This window comes from Trachypithecus francoisi, unplaced genomic scaffold (genome assembly GCF_009764315.1).
Source record: "Trachypithecus francoisi isolate TF-2019V2 unplaced genomic scaffold, Tfra_2.0 Lachesis_group5, whole genome shotgun sequence".
In the NCBI taxonomy this organism is placed as follows: Eukaryota; Metazoa; Chordata; class Mammalia; order Primates; family Cercopithecidae; genus Trachypithecus; species Trachypithecus francoisi.
This window is the reverse complement of record NW_022681470.1, coordinates 136,165,083-136,183,275: the sequence shown is the minus strand read 5'-3', so window position 1 is coordinate 136,183,275 and position 18,193 is coordinate 136,165,083. Positions and strand designations below refer to the sequence as shown.

General features: G+C 53.2%; 1 protein-coding gene across 3 annotated transcripts in view; it reads left to right on the top strand.

Annotated features, from left to right (window-relative positions):
* The first annotated feature begins 3,815 nt into the window (after positions 1-3,815).
* The window catches only part of ZSWIM4 (zinc finger SWIM-type containing 4), a 38,382-nt gene continuing 24,004 nt past the window's right edge, over positions 3,816-18,193 (top strand). For 2 of the 3 annotated variants that reach the window (XM_033195903.1, XM_033195905.1), the window contains exons 1-5: positions 3,856-4,215; positions 8,615-8,816; positions 12,645-13,001; positions 17,414-17,562; positions 17,647-17,797. In XM_033195903.1, coding sequence (XP_033051794.1) covers positions 4,063-4,215; positions 8,615-8,816; positions 12,645-13,001; positions 17,414-17,562; positions 17,647-17,797 — 1,012 coding nt within the window. In that variant the 5' untranslated portion in view covers positions 3,856-4,062. Of the gene's footprint in view, positions 4,216-8,614; positions 8,817-12,644; positions 13,002-17,413; positions 17,563-17,646; positions 17,798-18,193 lie in introns of all 3 variants that reach the window. The other variant, XM_033195904.1, reaches the window with a different exon arrangement.

The following is an 18,193-nucleotide window of genomic DNA, read 5'->3' as shown; positions in this document are numbered from 1 at the left end:
AGAGCGAGACTCTGTCTCAAAAAAAAAAAAAAGAAATACAACTCGAGACGCATATATACTTTTATTTATTTATTTAGTTAGTTATTTTTGAGATAGCATCTCACTGTGTTACCCAGCCTGGTCACAACTCCTGGGCTCAAGTACTGTTCCCCCCTCAGCCTCCCAAAGTGCTAGGTTTACAGGCACCAACCACTGTGCCCTGTCACATGTTATTTTATTTTATTTTACTTTATTTTGTTTATTATTATTTTTTGAGATGGAGTCTCACTCTTTCGCCCAGGCTGGAGTACAGTGGTGTGATCTCAGCTCACTGCAAGCTCCGCCTCCCAGGTTCAAGCTATTCTCCTCCCTCAGCCTCCCAAGTAGCTGGGATTACAGGCACACACCACCATGCCTGGCTAATTTTTTGTATTTTTAGTAGAGACGGGTTTCACCATGTTGGACTTGGCCAAGCTGGTCTTAAACTTGTGACCTCAGATAATCTGCCTGCCTTGGCCTTCCAAAGTGCTGGGATTACAGCCCTGAGCCACCGTGCCCAGCTTATATATGTAATTTAAATGTCCTGATACCATGTAAAAGGAAATGTATAAAATCAATTTTAATAATGTATTTTATTAAACCAAATTTATCTAAAATATAATTTCAACATGTTAATAACACTAAACATTTGTTTTCTTTTTTTTTTTGAGGCGGAGTCTCGCTCTGTCGCCCGGACTGGAGTGCAGTGGCCAGATCTCAGCTCACTGCAAGCTCCGCCTCCCGGGTTTACGCCATTCTCCTGCCTCAGCCTCCCGAGTAGCTGGGACTACAGGCGCCCGCCACCTCGCCCGGCTAGTTTTTGTATTTTTAGTAGAGACGGGGTTTCACCATGTTAGCCAGGATGGTCTCGATCTCCTGACCTCGTGATCCGCCCGTCTCGGCCTCCCAAAGTGCTGGGATTACAGGCTTGAGCCACCGCGCCCGGCCTAAACATTTGTTTTCTTTTGTTCTCTTTTTTTTTTTTTAGACAGTCTCAGTCTGTTGCCCAGGCTGGAGTGCCGTGGTGCAATCTTGGCTCACTGCAAACTCTGCCTCCCAGGTTCAAGTGATTCTCCTGCCTCAGCCTCCCAAGCAGCTGGGATTACAGGTGCCTGCCACCACGCCCGGCTAATTTTTGTTGTTTTGTTTTTTGAGACAGAGTCTTGCTCTATTCCCAGGCTGGAGTGCAGTGGCGCCATCTCAGCTCACTGCAAGCTCTGCCTCCCAGGTTCACGCCATTCTCCTGCCTCAGCCTCCCAAGTAGCTGGAACTACAGGCACCCACCCCGACGCCCGGCTAATTTTTTTGTATTTTTAGTAAAGATGGGATTTCACCGTGTTAGCCAGGGTGGTCTCAATCTCCTGACATCATGATCCGCCCGCCGGCCTCCCAAAGTGTTGGGATTACAGGCGTGAGCCACTGTGCCAGGCCTCAATGTTTGTATTTTTGGTAGAGATGGGGTTTCACCATGTTGGCCAGGCTGGTCTTGAACTTCAGACCTCAGGTGATTCGCCTGCCTCAGTCTTTGAAAAGTGCTGGGATTAACAGGCATGAGACACCTTGCCTGGCCTCGGTTTTTTTTTTTTTTCTGAGATGGTCACACTCTGTCACCCAGGCTTGAGCACAGTGATAAAATCATATCTCACTGTAGCCCGGACCCCCTGGGCTCAAGAGATCCTCCTGCCTCAGCCTCCAGAGTAGCTGGGACTACTGGCTTGTGCCACCACGCACAGCTAATTTTCTTATTTTTTTTAATAGAGATGTGTTTTCGCCATGTTGCCCAGGCTGGTCTCAAACTCCTGGGCTCAAGTGATCCTCCCACCTCACCATCCCAAAGTGCTAGGATTCCAGGCGTGAACCACCACGCCTGGCCAAACATTCTTAATGAAACATTTTAGGCCAGGTGTGGTGGCTCATGCCTGGAATCCCAGCACTTTGGGAGGCCAAGGCAGGTGGATCAGAAGGTCAGGAGTTCGAGACCAGCCTGGCCAATATTGTGAAACCCCATCTCTACTAAAAATGCAAAAGTTAGCTGGGCGTAGTGGTGGGTGCCTGTAGTCCCAGCTAATTAGGAGGCTGAGGCAGAAGAATCGCTTGAAACCAGGAGGCAGAGGTTGCAGTGAGCCAAAATCTCTCCGTCTCAAAAAAAAAAAGAAATATTTTTCCTCGTTCCCTTCCTGCTATGTCTCCAAAATCCACTCTGTATTTTACCTTTTCAGCACAACCTAATTCCAGCTAGTCCCATTTCAAGGGCTCAGAGACCACTTGTGGCCATTGGTGACCATACTGGACAGTGCAGGTCTGCAGGGGAGTTCGATTAATTGAGGGGGTGGCGGGGGGAGTGGGTGAAGACTGGCCAGAGGGTGCAGCTGTGAGACTCAAAGTTTCTCCAGGAAAAAGCGAGGGCTTCCATATGGATGGGCGGATAATCACTGTGTTTTTTTTGTTTTGTTTTGTTTTGTTTTCTGCTGTGCCTATCATTTAACTGAATGGAGGCAAAGCATGAGTTGGTTGATGCATTCAGCCAATTAGGTTGAGCGCCTACCTTCCAGGTGCTGTGGGTACAGTGAAGCACAGATGGGACCAACTCCTGCCTCCTGAGGCTCAGTGGAGAGGGAGAGATCAAATTAAGCAACCACCAAAGGCAGATCACTTGAGGTCAGGAGTTCGAGACCACCCTGACCAACATGGCAAAATTCCGTCTCTACCAAAAATACAAAAATTAGCCGGGCGTGGTGGTGGGCGCCTGTAATGTCAGCTATTTGGGAGGCTGAGGCAGGAGAATCACTTGAACTCGGGAGGCGGAGGTTGCAGTGAGCTGAGATCACACCACTGCACCCCAGCCTGGGCGGTCTCAAAAACAAAAACAAAACGCCAAAACAGATAAATAAATGGTAATGGTGAGAAGTATGAGGAAGGGAAAATGCAGGGTTCTCTGAGGACACTGGCAAGGAGCCGGGACGGGAACGGGTGATGGAAGCCATGGCCGGCTTCCAGGCCAGAGATGGTGGCCTAGACAAGCTGAGTCAGAAAAAATGCTCAGAGGTGCTGGGGTTTGATAAGTGCTAGGCTGAACCTCATGGAATTGCCATTTTAACAGGCCAAAAATGGTAACAAAATTAGCAATTTCACATGACCCAAGGTAGTATCTAGGGCATGGAAAGGAGGGGCGGGGTACTAGTTTTGAGGCTCAAGGGATGACCCATGAACCCCATAACCGAGCTCTGTTTCTGGAGAGGGGTCCGCGGCCCCATGAGCTCCCTCAGTGAGCCTGCGACTCCTCCGCTCCCACAGATCCAAAACTTGAGCCAGTGCCCAGAGAGGTTGAGTGAGTTTCTCAGGTCGCACAGCTCGGAGGGACGAGTGGCTGAGCCACTGCCAAGGGATCCCGCGGCTCCGCCTCGCTCACCGGCCGGGCTATGTTGATTGTCCCCTCGCGGCGCCCGGAAGCGACCCTCAGTAAACAAAGCCGTGTGTGGGCGCAGCCCCGGCAGCCCGGGGCGCGCAGTCCAGCCCAAGGGAGGCGGGGGAGGAATGTTGTGAATGAACCCCGGGCCCGCCCCGAAACTCCGCAAAAGGCCTGGGCCGCGGGGGTTCCTTCAGCTCTGATTGGCCTCTGGTGCCCCGTGATTGACAGCGTCCCTCGCTTCGCGCTCTGGTTGGGTAAACGCGAAAAGACTGGCATCGCAGTCATCGAGTGAACAGCGAGGCTTGGAGACGGGTCTGGCGGCGCAGCCAATGGCGGGGGAGGGCCGCTGAGGCCGAGGGGGGTGCCAATGGGGACCGGCGGCGGGGGCGGGACGACGGCGGAGCTAAAGCGGCGGCCGAAGCAGCTTCATTGTTGTGAAGAGTCTTAAAGGGGCCGCATCACCCGGCCGGCCCGGCGCGGGTCGGGGGTGGGTGCGGCAGGGGTCCCGGGGCGGCTAAGAGCAGAGGACGGACGGAAAGGCGGGCAGGGGGCGCGGGAGCCGACGAAGCGGAACAGGCATCGGACCGACCCCCCCCAAAGAGGCCCCGCCCCGGCCCTGGCCCCGGCCCGGCCGGATGGAACCCCCCGCAGCCAAGCGGAGCAGGGGCTGCCCCGCGGAACCCGAGGAGCGCGATGCTGGGGCCGGGGCCGCGCGTGGCCAGGGCCGGCCCGAGGCGCTGCTGGACCTCAGCGCCAAGCGGGTAGCCGAGAGCTGGGCCTTCGAGCAGGTGACTGCGGGGGAAGGGGGCGGGGGCAGGGACAGGGACGCACCCCCAACGCCTTCCCTACCTATCTTCTCCTCCCCGATCCCCAGACTCCAGAGCTACCCCAATCAGAGACACCCCTTTAGATTCCACCCCCAGGACCCTTAACCCTGCCCGGAAATAACCGTTCATCCTCCTATTTCTGTCCTTCAAACCCAATAACCCATCCCCATCCCTTCTCTGCCGTCTCTGCCCCTCAGCGCCCCAGATCCCAAGTCAGGACACTTCCTTCTTCTCCTACCAACCCCAGATATCTGAGATCCGGCCCCATGGTCCGCCTACAACCCCAGGCACCCCTCTTTTCCCACCTCATCCCCCAATGGTACCCCTCTTTTCCTATCGCATCTTTATTCTCCATTCAGGGCACCCCATTCAGTCTTCAGCCCCCCACTTGGGGACACCCTGTCTCCCTCCATCATAGCCCCTAGAGACTCACACTACCCTATTCCTGCTCTCCAGCTCACTACCCTACACCCCAAGTAAATAACTCCCCCATCTCTCCAGATTCCAGCTCAAGACACCCCTTTTTTCCCCATTCATTCCTGCCCTCAGGCCTCCAGATTCCACCTGTTCCTTGGGGACCCCTCTCTACTCCTCCAGATTCCTCTCTCAGGGCTGCCCAGCTTCTGGCTTGCAGCAGGGATTACTCAAGTGCCAGGGTTCCTCCTCCTCCCCCATTCATCCTCCCTTCCTATCCTATCCCTTCCCAGAGGAAAACAGGGGCAGAGCCTGGGTGGTGGTCCGGGACAGGTGCACCTAGAACCTCTCTTCTTTGCCTTCTGGGGGCACTGCCAGAATGTCCCAGAGCTGGGGCCCTTTAAGTCCCCTTTTTCAGCTCCAGTGTGGGCCTCCCAAGGAGCTGGAGACATGGCCCAGACCTGAACAGGAAGCACACACGGGCTCTATACTCTGTCCAGCTTCAGGGGGCGTTCTTTCCTGCCCGCTCTCTCTGGAGTTAGGAAGTCGGCCTGGACAGATGGGTTTGAGCCAAGTGTGGACGGGCAGGCTCTGATTCATGGACTGGAAAATCCCTCCTTAGTCATCTGCCAACTGTCCCTGAGGCCTGGGCTGGTCATTGCCTCTCCCACTTCCCCTAGAAACCCAGGTGGGAGTGAGGGCTAAGGAGGTCCACTGCCCCTTCATTGCTTGTCAGACACACAGAATAATCTGAAAACCATCTCCAAGTCTCCCACAAACCTGCCCTGGCCAAGCCGAGCCCTCAGAGTTCTTGACCCACAGAAGCTCATGGAATCCTCTGCAACCCTTTGGGAGTTGTTCTCGTTCCCACTTTGAGGAAACTGGGGCACAGAGAAGTTGAGAAACTTGCCCAAGGTCACCCAGCCAGGGAATAGCAAGTCCAGATTGGAAGGCAGGCTCAGCCAGCTCATTGCATTGCCCAGAGCCCACAGTGGTGGCCAGGACACCCCCTCCCCTCCTGGGGCCCCTTCCCAGGGATGGGGCATGGAAGGGAAACTGAGGAACGACAGAATCTGTCTTAGGAGTTGAAAGAACTCACAGCTCTGAGACCTTGAACAAGTGAATTCACCCCACTGAGTCTCAGATTCCCCCAGCTATAAAACAGGGTCATGATTTAGTATCAATGCACCATCAAGGGTGCCCAATCTTTTAGCTTCCCTAGGCCACGCTGGAAGAACTATCGTCGGCCACATATAAAATACGCTAACACAATAGCTGATGAGCTTAAAAAGAAATTTTTTTTTTTTTTTTTGAGACGGAGTCTCGCTCTGTCGCCCAAACTGGAGTGCAGTGGCGCTATCTTGGCTCACTGCAAGCTCCGCCTCCCGGGTTCACGCCATTCTCCTGCCTCAGCCTCCCAAGTAGCTGGGACTACAGACGCTGCCACCTCGCCCAGCTAGTTTTTTGTATTTTTTAGTAGAGACGGGGTTTCACCGTGTTCGCCAGGATGGTCTCGATCTCCTGACCTCGTGATCTGCCCGTCTCGGCCTCCCAAAGTGCTGGGATTACAGGCTTGAGCCACCGCGCCCGGCCTTTTTTTTTTTTTGAGACAGATTCTCAGTCTGTTGCCAAGGCTGGAGTGCAAGTGACACGATCTCGTCCCACTGTAGCCTCTACCTCCTGGGTTCAAGCAATTCTCCCGCCTCAGCCTCCTGAGTACCTGGGACTACAGTTGTGGGCCGCCGTGCCCAGCTAATTTTTGTATGTTTAGTAGAGATGGGGTTTCACCATGTTGGCCAGGCTGGTTTCAAACTCCTGACCTCAAGTGATCTGCCCGCCTCGGCCTCCCTCCCAAAGTGCTGGAATTACAGGCATGAGCCACCGTACCCGGCCGTATCTTACAATGTTTTAAGAAAGCTTACGAATTTGTGTTGGCCTGCATTCCAAGTCATCACGGGCCAGGGCCGTGGGACGTGAGTTGGACAAGCTCACACTAGGTGGCTGTGAGAATTTGGAAATTACATACATAAAGCATTCAGCACAGTGTGTGCATTCTTTTCTTTTCTTTCTTTCTTTTTTTTTTTTTTTTTGAGGCAGGGTCTTGCTCAGTCACCCAGGCTGGAGCGCAGTGACACAGTCATAACTCACTGCAGCCTCAAACTCCTGGGCTCAAGCAGTCCTCCTGCCTCAGCCTCTTGAGTAGCTGGGATTCCAGACGCGCACCACCACACCTGGCTAATTTTTAATTTTGTGCGTGTGTGTAGACATGGGGTCTCGGTATGTTGCCCACGTTGGTCTGGAACGCCTGAGCTCAAGCGATGCTGCCGCCTCAGCCTCCCAAAGTGCTGCGATTACACGTGTCCAGTCAAGATGGGCACCTTAATCATTATTATCACTTTTTTCTTTTCTTTTTTGTTTTTTTGAGACGAGTCTCGCTTTGTCACCCAGGCTGGAGTGCAGTGGTGCAATCTCGGCTCACTGCAAGCTCCGCCTCCCGGGTTCACGCCATTCTCCTGCCTCAGCCTCCCGAGTAGCTGGGACTACAGGTGCCCACCACTACGCCCAGCTAATTTTTTTTGTATTTTTAGTAGAGATGGGGTTTCACCGTGTTAGCCAGGATGGTCTCGATTTCCTGACCTCGTGATCCGCCCACCTCGGCCTCTGAAAGTGCTGGGACTACAGGCGTGAGCCACCGCGCCCTGCCTATCACTTTTTCCTAACTTCGTCCTGCTCCATCAAAGCCTGGTGGGTGGGAAGATCTTACACCAGAATCCCAGGACCCTGCAGCTAGGAGGATCCAGGAGGGAAACTGCAAGAAAGTTCCAGAATGCTAACTATGGGCCAGGTGTTATTGTAAGCTCTTTACAACCATAATGCATATTTACTCTCCACAATCCTCAAGAGGTTGGTGCCGTGGACCTCCTCACTTTACACCTGAGAACACTGAGGCCAAGTGACTTTCTGGGGTCACAGTGCTCCTAAATAGCAAAACTAGGATTCAAGCCTGGTTTCTCTCTTTTTTCATTTTTATTTATTTATTTATTTACTCGATACGGAGTCTCGCTCTGTAGCCCAGACTAGAGTGCAGTGGCGCGATCTTGGCTCACTGCAACCTCCACCTCCTGGGTTCAAGTGATTCTCGTGCCTCAGCCTCCCGAGGAGCTGAGATTATAGGTGCATGCCACCACGCCTGGCTAATTTTTGTATTTTTGGGTTTCGCCATGTTGGCCAGGTTGCTCTCCAACTCCTGAACTCCAGGGCTCCACCTGCCTTGGCCTCCCAAAGTGCTGAAATTGCAGGCATGAGCCACTGCCCTGACCTTTTTTTTTTTTTTGAGACAGGATCTTGCTCTGTTGCCCAGGCTGGAGTGCAGCTGGTGCAATCATGGCTCACTGCAGCCTCAAACTCATGGCCTCAAGTGACCCTCCTGCCCCACCCTCCCAAGTAGCTGGGATTCCAGACACACGCCACCATGCCTGGCTACTTTTTTGTGGGGTTTTTTTTTTTTTTTTTTTTTTAAGAGATGGAGTCTCCCTCTGTCGCCCAGGCTGGAGTGTAGTGGTGGGATCTCAGCTCACTGTAGCCTCTGCCTCCCAGGTTCCAGCGATTTTCCCACCTCAGCCTCCCGAGTAGCTGGGACTACAGGCGTGCACCACCACACCTGGCTAACTTTTGTATTTTTAATGGAGACAGGGTTTCATCATGTTGGCCAGGCTGGTCTTAAACTCCTGACCTCAGGTTATCTGCCTGCATCAGCATCCCAAAGTGCTGGGATTACAGGCATGAGCCATCGTGCCCGGCCAGTTTTTTTGTAAACATGGGAGCCTCTCTATGTTGCCCAGGCTGGTCTCGAACTCCTGGCCTCAAGCGATCCTCCCACCTCAGCTTCCCAAAGCGCTAAGATTACATCAACCCGAGGCTCCTAACCCAGTGGCCCTTCCTACAGGTGGAGGAGCGGTTCTCCCGGGTGCCTGAGCCGGTCCAGAAGCGCATCGTGTTTTGGTCGTTCCCACGCAGTGAACGGGAAATATGTATGTACTCGTCGCTGGGTTATCCGCCCCCAGAGGGCGAGCACGACGCCCGGGTGCCCTTTACCCGCGGGCTGCACCTGCTCCAGAGCGGGGCCGTGGACCGTGTGTTGCAAGTGGGTGAGTCTTTGTCCCCCGCTCCTGCTGGGGAGGACAGGAGGTCCATACCACGTGTGGAAATGGAGGAGCTGGAGGGAGGCCTGGGGCCAGGGGAAGGGAGGTTACAGACCTCAGGCTTCGAGGCCCAGGTAGGATTGTACAAGATTTTTTTTTGAGATGGTCTCGCTCTGTTGCTTAGGCTGGAGTGCAGTGATGCGATCTTGGCTTACTGCGACCTCTGCCTCCCAGCTTCAAACGATTCTTCTGCCTCATCCTCCTGAGTAGCTGGGATTACAGGCGTGCACCCCCACACCCGGCTAATTTTTGTATTTTTAGTAGAGACGGGGTTTCACCATGTTTGCCAGGCTGCACTCAAACTCCTGACCTTGTGATCCGCCTGCATTGGCCTCCCAAAGTGTTGGGATTACAGGCATGAGCCACCACGCCCAGCCTGTACAAGATGTTTTGAGCAAAAGCTCAGGGATCACCCTAGAACCCAGACAGCAGGGTTTAGACAAGAGAGTGGGGGAGAGGATGGTGAACCAGAAATCAGGGGAGGGGAGATCCCAGAACTTAGGCAGCAGAGCCCATGTAAAGGAAGGGTGAGGCCAGATGTGGTGGTTCACACCTGTGATCTCAGTACTTTGGGAGGCCAAGGCAGGAAGATGGCTTGAGGCCAAGAGTTCAAGACCAGCCTGGGCAACACCGTGAGACCTTGTCTGCACAAAAAAAATCAAAAAATGATCCGGGTATGGTGGTGGGTGCTTGTGGTCACATCTACATGGGAGGCCAAGGCAAGAGGATCACTTTTGCTCGAGAGGTCGAGTCTGCAATAAGCTCTGATTGTACCACTGCACTCCAGCCTGGGTTATGAGTGAGACCCTGTCTCAAAGGGAAAAAAGAAAAAAAAAAGGAAGATGGGTGAGGGCCACTCTACAGACGAGGATAGAGGTTGAGACACGGTGGTGAAGGTGCCAGACCTCAGGCTTTCAGGCCCACATGGGGTCGGGTTCGGGATTATGAGCTGAAGGTGGAAAGTGCTTCTAGAGTCCTAGACCTCAGGCTGCTGAGCTGGGGAACGGGGAACGAAGTAGTGAGACAGGGAGAAGAGCAGGTCCCAGGTGAGGATCAGAGGAGCAGTTGTCAGCCAGAAGTGAGAGGAGGCTCCAGACCTCGGGCTGAGGGACCCAGTGATGCTTTGGGTCAGGGCTTTAGAGCCGGAGGTAAGAATGATCCTAGCCCTCAGGCAGCGGGGCCCAGGTGGGAGTTGGACAGAAAGCTTTAGAGCCAGAGGTGAGAGTCTTAGACCTCAGGCAGAGAGGTTGGGATTTCAAAGGATTAGAGCTATTTTTGGGCAATAGTCTTAGAACTAAGACGACAGGGCTGAGGTGGGAATGTAGAGTAGAAGTTTAGAATTCCTTTTTTTTTTCAAGATGGAGTCTTGCTCTGTTGCCCAGGCTGGAGTGCAGTGGCACAATCTCGGCTCACTGCAACCTTGCCTCCCGGGTTCAAGCGGTTCTCCTGCTTCAGCCTCCCGAGTAGCTGGGACTACAGGCATCCACCATCATGCCTGGCTAATTTTTGTAGAGATGGAGTTTCACCATGTTGGCCAGACTGGTCTTGAACTTCTGACCTCAGGTGATCCACCCGCCTCAGCCTCCCTGAGATTACAGGTGTGAGCCACCATGCCTGACCTAGAATTTTTTTTTTTTTTTTTTTTTGAGATGGTGTCTCGCTCTGTCACCCTGGCTGGAGTGCAGTGGCATGATCTTGGCTCACTGCAAGCTCCGCCTCCCAGGTTCACGCCATTCTCCTGTCTCAGCCTCCCGAGTAGCTGGGACTACAGGTGCCCACCACCATGCCCAGCTAATTTTTTCTATTTTTTAGTAGAAACGGGGTTTCACCATGTTAGCCAGGACGGTCTCAATCTCCTGACCTCGTGATCTGCTCGCCTCAGCCTCCCAAAGTGCTGGGATTACAGGCGTGAGCCACCACGCCTGGCCAAATTTTTTTTTTTTTAAGAGATAGGGTCTCAGCCGAGCACTGTGGCTCACACCTGTAATCCCAGCACTTTGTGGGGCCTAGGCGGGTGGATCACCTGAGGTCAGGAGTTCAAGACCAGCCTGGCCAACATGGTAAAACCCCGTCTCTGCTAAAAATACAAAAATTAGCCAGGTGTGGTGGTGCGTGCCTGTAATCCCAGCTACTTGGGAGGCTGAGGCAGGAAAATCCGTTGAACCTGGGAGGCAGAGGTTGCAGTGAGCCAAGATCACGCCATTGCACTCCAACCTGGGCAACAGAGAGAGACTCTGTCTCAAAAGGAAAAAAAAAAAAAGAGAGGTAGGGTCTCACTCTGTTGCCTAGACTGGAGTGCAGTGGTGTGATAATAGCTCACTGCAGTCGCAAACATCTGAGCTCCAGTGATCCTCCCACCTCAGCCTCCTGAGTAGTTGGGACCACAGGCATAGACCACCACACTCGACTAGTTTTTAAGTTTTTTGGAGAGACCTGTACTCACTCTGTTGCCCAGGCTGGTCTCCAATTCCTGGGCTTAAGAGATCCTCTTGCCACAGCCTCCCAAAGTACTGGGATTACAGGCGTGCCCCACCATGCCCGGCCAAGTAGCAGTTTAGGATCAGCTGTGAGGGGTGGGCTCAGACCTCAAGCTAAGAAAACAAAAGGGCTGCAGAGACTGGGGGAGATGTAATGAGAACAGTGGAAGGGCCTTAGACCTCAGGCAGCTGGACTCAGAATGGGACCAATAGAGGCTGAGCCTGAAAACAAGTGAGGCCTGGGACTCCAGATCTCCGGCGGCAGCAGGCCATTTCTCCCAGCTGGAGGCCGAGGCTGGGCTGAGACGACCCTCCATGGGCTCTGTCTGACTTGGAGCCGCTTTGCTGGGACATGGTCCGGCTGACCACAGGCTCCTTGCCACCTCCAGCTGGTATGAGGAAAGCCATCTCCCTGCATGACCCAGGCTGGGCCTGAGCTGCCAAACCAGTCAGATGAGCCTGGCACCTGGGCTGCCCAGGGAGGGGCAGGGGGAGTGAAGGGGAGACCTGGTCCCTGGCTGACTTCATCAGCCCCTCGCCCCGAACGCCACAGGCCTTTGGCATCTTCTCAGGAAATTGAGGGGCTCCTGAAGCCCTGGCTGTATTCATTGTAACCCAAGGATTCAGAAAACCACCTTCAATGACATGGCTATGATACTGTTATTCATAATTAAAAGCAAGTGTTGGGCTGGGCTTGGGGGCTCACGCCTGTAATCCCAATACTGTGGGAGGCCAAGGCAGGCAGATCACTAGGTCAGGAATTCAAGACCAACCTGACCAACATGGTGAAACCCCATCTCTACTAAAAATATAAAAATTAGCCGGGCATGGTGGCACATGCCTGTAATCCCTGCTACTCAGGAGGCTGAAGTAGGGGAATCACTTGAACCTGGGAGGTGGAGGTTGTGGTGAGCCGAGTTTGTGCCATTGCACTCCAGCCTGGGCAACAACAGCAAAACTCTGTCTCAAAAAAGAAAAAAAAATTAGCCTGGCATGGTGTTGTGTGTCTGTAATCCCAGTGACTCAGGAGGCTGAAGCAGGAGAATCGCTTGAACCTGGGAGGCAGAGGTTGCAATGAGCCCAGATCGCAGCACTGCACTCCAGCCTGAGCCACAGAGCTGCACTCCAGCCTGAGCCACAGAGCGAGACTTTGTCTCAAAAAAAAAAGCAAAGAGAGTGAAGTGACTTGCACTAGTGAAGTGACTTGGCTGGGCTTTGCAACTGGGTCTTGCTGTGCATCACAAACACCTCCTGTCTCTGGGATGACACAGATGTGACAGTTTGGCTTTGATCTTAGGATTCCATCTGAGCGGAAACATCCGTGAGCCAGGGGGTCCTGGAGAGCCCGAGCGCCTCTACCACGTCTCTATCAGCTTTGATCGCTGCAAGATCACGTCCGTGAGCTGCGGCTGTGACAACCGCGACCTCTTCTACTGTGCCCACGTCGTGGCCCTGTCCCTGTACCGCATTCGGCACGCCCGCCAGGTGGAGCTACGGCTGCCCATCTCTGAGACGCTCTCCCAGATGAACCGGGACCAGCTGCAGAAGTTCGTGCAGTACCTCATCAGCGCCCACCACACTGAGGTGCTGCCCACTGCTCAACGCTTGGCTGATGAGATCCTCCTGCTGGGCTCTGAGATCAACTTGGTGCATGGTAAGGGCACCCCGGGGGTCTGGTGGGGAGAGGATGCCCAAGCGCACAGCCACGCCACTTGCTATATGCCCAGCACTGGTCACTTACAGGAAGTTGTGGGGGCGGGGGCGGAAAACGTGCTATGGCCTGCATCATCTGAGGTCATCCACCTGGTGAGTGGCAGATCCCAGATATCATCTGGCCACAGGACGGATGAGTAGTTGCAAATCAGCCTATGGGCGGAGGGCGAGGGCAGGAGGGGAGAGCCTGCGTTAGAGGGCAAGTGGGAGGTCCAGCCCCAGGGCTGGGGGTGTCAATCGATGGAGCATCCTGGGTGTGGGAGGAGAGGAGGGGGACATGAAGGGAATGTGGGACATTTGTGGGTGTCAGAGGCGTTATGGGTGAGGGGATACACCAGGAGGTGTGGTGAGGGCTGAGAGGGTTTGGGGGGTTCTGAGGGGCTTGGGCTGCCTAGCTAGGATGGGGAAAATGAGTAGAAGGTGGAGGCATGGATGGATGATGGAGGGAGGTGCTGGGTGGGCACAGAAAGTGTTCATGATTGGCCGGGCACAGGGGCTCACACCTGTAATCCCAGCACTTTGGGAAGCCGAGGTGGGTGGATCAGTTGAGGTCAGGAGTTCGAGACCAGCCTGGACAACATGGCAAAACCCCATCTCTACCAAAATACAAAAATTAGCCAGGCGTAGTGGCGGGTGCCTGTAGTCCCAGCCGCTCAGGAGACTGAGGTAGGAGAATTGCTTGAACCCGGGAGGCGGAGGTTGCAGTGAGCTGAGATCATGCCACTGCACTCCAGCCTGGGAGATAAAGTGAGACCCTGTCTCCAAAAAGAAAAAAGTGTTCATGATCAGGCGCTGGGGGCAACTGATGGTGTGGAAAAACGAATGGGTGGGTGGGGGATTTTTTTTTTTTTTTGAGATCGAGTCTTCCTCTGTCACCCAAGCTGGAGTGCAGTGGTGCAGTCTCAGCTCGCTGCAACCTCTGCCTCCTAGGTTCAAACAATTCTCCTGTCTCAGCCTCCCAAGTAGCTGGGATTACAGACGCACACCATGATGCCCGGCTAATTTTTGTATTTTTGTAGAGATGGGGGGTTTCACCATGTTGGCCAGGCTGGTCTTGAACTCCTGACCTCAGGTGATCCACCTGCCTCAGCCTCCCAAAGTCCTGGGATTACAGGCGTGAGCCACCGGGCCCAGCCTGGATGGGATATTAAGAATGCCGTTAGGTGAATGGGAATTGGAAGCCAAGTGTGGTGGCTCATACATGTAATCCCAGCATTTTGGGAGGCTGAGGAAGGAGGATCACTTGAGACCAGCAGTTCAAGACCAGCCTGGGCAAAATAATGAGCTACAAAAAAAAAACAGAAGTAGCTGGGTGTGATGGCATATGCACGCCGTAGATACTTGGGAAGCTGAGATGGGAGGATCACGAGCCTGGGAGGTAAAGGCTGCAGTCAGCTATGATCACGCCACTAAAACTCCAACCTGATGACAGACTGAGACCCTGACTAAAAAAAAAAAAAAAAAAAAAGAAGAAGGAAGACCGGAATTGATGGTGATTGGAGGTGAGGATAAGTGGTTGGGTGGGGAGGGCTTTGACTAGTGGGCTTAAGGTAGACTGATAGTGGTGGACAGATGAAGTCAGTGAAAGAATGAAAGATCCAATGGGTACATGGATTGGGAGTGAGTTGATGGGTGAATGGAAGGTTCGTATATGTGGATCAACATGGTGGGTGGGCCGAGTGGGCGGGCGCTTTGTGTAGGGTGGATGGATGGACGAATGGGATAGTGGGTGTTTTGAGAGGTACATATGAATGGATGGTTTGATAATGAATGGATGGTTTAATGGAAGAATAGAGAGTTAGGGCTAGTTACTGGGTGATAACTAACAGTTATCACCTAGATAACTAGGGTTAGTTATTGGATGATAGTTATTAGGTGGGATGGATAGTGTACTTGTGTGAGTCAGTGGACAAATGGGAGGGTGGGTATTCTGAGTGGTTGGTTCACGTGGATTGGAAAGTTAAAAGGGGTGAGTGGGCAGATAGATCAATAAGATGAGTAGATGGGTGGGAATTATGGGTAAGGTGGATGATGGACTGATGGGGTAGGTGGTTGTTTAAGGGGTATGAATATGGGGGACCCAGCCAAGTAGATAGAGACTGTCATGACTTGGGTGGGGGTGGATGAGCGCGTGGTGTTTCAGATGAGACAGGTGAGTAAACAGATGGGTGGCTGGTGTTTTGAGTGGGATGGGTAAATGAATGGGTGGATGGGTAGATGGATGGATGTGTAGTGTTTCAGGAGAGATAGATGAGTGGATTGAATGGATAAGTAAATGGATGAATGAACAAATGGATGAATGAGCTCCTGGTGTTTTGGACAAGATGGGTGGGTGGGTGGGTGGGTGGATGGATGGATGGATGGATGGATGAATATTATTACAGATGAGATAGATGGATTGGATGGATGACTCAGTGGATAAATGAGCAAATGGATGAATGAGCTGGTAGTGTTTTGGACAAGATGGATGGATGGATGGATGGATGGATGGATGCATGGATGGATGGATGGATGCATGGATGGATGGATGGATGGGTGGGTGGATGGATGGATGGATGGATGGATGGATGCATGGATGGATGGATGGATGGATGGATGGATGGTGGATGCATGGATGGATGGATGGATGGATGGATGGATGGATGCATGGATGGTTGGATGGATGGACAGATGGATGGTTGGATGCACGGATGGATGGATGGACGGATGGATGGTTGGACGGATGCACAGATGCACGGATGAATGGATGGACGGATGCACGGATAAATGGATGGATGCACAGATGGATGGATGGATGGATGGATGGATGATGCACAGATGCATGGATGCATGGATGGATGGATGAATGCATGGATGGATGCATGGATGGATGGATGCATGGATGGATGGATGGATGCATGGATGGATGGATGGATGGATGGATACATGGATGGATGGATGGATGGATGGATGGATGGATGGATGCACGGATGGATGGATGGATGGACGGATGCATGGATGGATGGATGGACGGATGGATGGTTGGACGGATGCACGGATGGACGGATGCACGGATGGATGGATGGACGGATGCACGGATGAATGGATGGATGCACGGATGGATGGATGGATGGATGGATGGATGGATGGATGGATGCACGGATAGATAGATGCATAGATGGATGGCTGGATGCATGGATGGATGGATGGATGGATGCATGGATGGATGGATGGATGGATGGATGCATGGATGGATGGATGGATGGATGCATGGATGGATGCATGGATGGATGGATGGATGCATGGATGCATGGATGGATGGATGGGTGTGTGGGTGTGTTGTGTTTCAGGTGAGATAGATGAATGAATTGGATGGGTGATGTATTACTCTGTTCTCACACTGATATGAAGACATACCTGAAATGGGGTAATTTAAAATAAACAGGTTTAATTGGCTGATAGTTCTGCAGGCTACACAGGCTTCTGCATTTGGGGAGGCCTCAGGAAACTTACAATCATGGCAGAAGGCAAAGGAGAAGCAAACACATCTTCACATGGCTGGCAGAAGAGAGAGAGCAAAGGGGGAGATGCTATACACTTTCAAACAACCAGATCTCATGAGAACTCTATCATGAGACAACACTAAAGGGATGGTGCTACGCCATTGGAAATCATCCCCATGATCCAATCACCTCCCTCCAGGCCCCACTTCCAACACTGGGGATCATAATTCAACATGAGATTTGGGTGGAGACACAGAACCAAACCATATGAGATGACTAAATGGATGAATGAGAAAATGGATGAATGAGCTAGTCATGTTTAGGACAAGATAGATGGATTGATGGAGGGATGGATGGATGGATAAATAGATAAATAGATGTTCGGGTGGGATGGACAAGTGGGTGGGTGGGGTTTAGGTGGGATGGATGGAACTTTGGAATGGGTTGTGTGACTTGGAAGAATGGATGCATGGGTCAGGTGTGGTGGCTTATGCCTGTAATCCAGCACTTTGGGAGTCCAAGGTGGGTGGATCACCTGAAGTCAGGAGTTTGAAACCAGCCTGACCAACATGATGAAATCCCACCTGTACTAAAAATAACAAAAAAATTGGCCAGGTGTGGTGGGGTGTGCCTGTAATCCCAGCTACTTGGGAGGCTGAGGCAGGAGAATCACTTGAACCCAGGAGACAGAGGTTGCAGTCAGCGAAGATCGTGCTACAGCACTCCAGCCTGGGCCAGAAGAGCCAAACTCCGTCTCAAAAAAAAAAAAGAAAAAAGAAAAAAAAAGGACAGATGGCAGGGGCAGTCGCTGTCTCTCCCCAACCCCCAACCCCAGCCCCAGCCTCAGCTTACTTTCCTTCCCTCCCCACAGGGGCCCCAGACCCCACTGCTGGCGCAGGAATCGAGGACGCCAACTGCTGGCACCTGGACGAGGAGCAGATCCAGGAGCAGGTGAAGCAACTGCTGTCCAACGGCGGCTACTACGGGGCTAGCCAGCAGCTGCGCTCCATGTTCAGCAAGGTGCCGTGCGGACCGGCGGGGCGCGGGGTGCAAAGGCCCCGGTGGACGCCCCAGCCCTTCCTCACCACCCTGTCCCCGGCACAGGTGCGGGAGATGCTGCGAATGCGGGACTCCAACGGGGCGCGCATGCTGATCCTCATGACCGAGCAGTTCCTGCAGGACCCGCGCCTGGCCCTGTGGCGGCAGCAGGGCGCCGGCATGACGGACAAGTGCCGGCAGCTCTGGGATGAGCTGGGTGAGGCCCGAACCCCGGTGCGGGGTGGACACTGGGACTTCGGCTCCCATGGGAGCTGGCCCACTCCGAGATTAGGGTCTGTTCCCTGAATCCGCCCTCCATTCGTTTGGCAAACATGTATGAGCGCCTCTAAAGTGCCAGGCGTGGTACTGGGAACTGGTGGTCAGCAGAGAACAAGAGAGTCAAAATCCTGTTCACGTGGATCTGATCGGAGGCACAGGCAATCAAATGTCATTGGCCCAGGCGTTGATACACATGTTTTCTTTGTTTTGAGACAGGGTCTCACGCTATTGCCCAGGCTGGCATGCAGTGCCACAATCTCAGCTGACTGCAACCTCTGCCTCCCAGACTCAGGTTATCCTACACCTCAGCCTCCCAAGTAGCTGGGTCTACAGG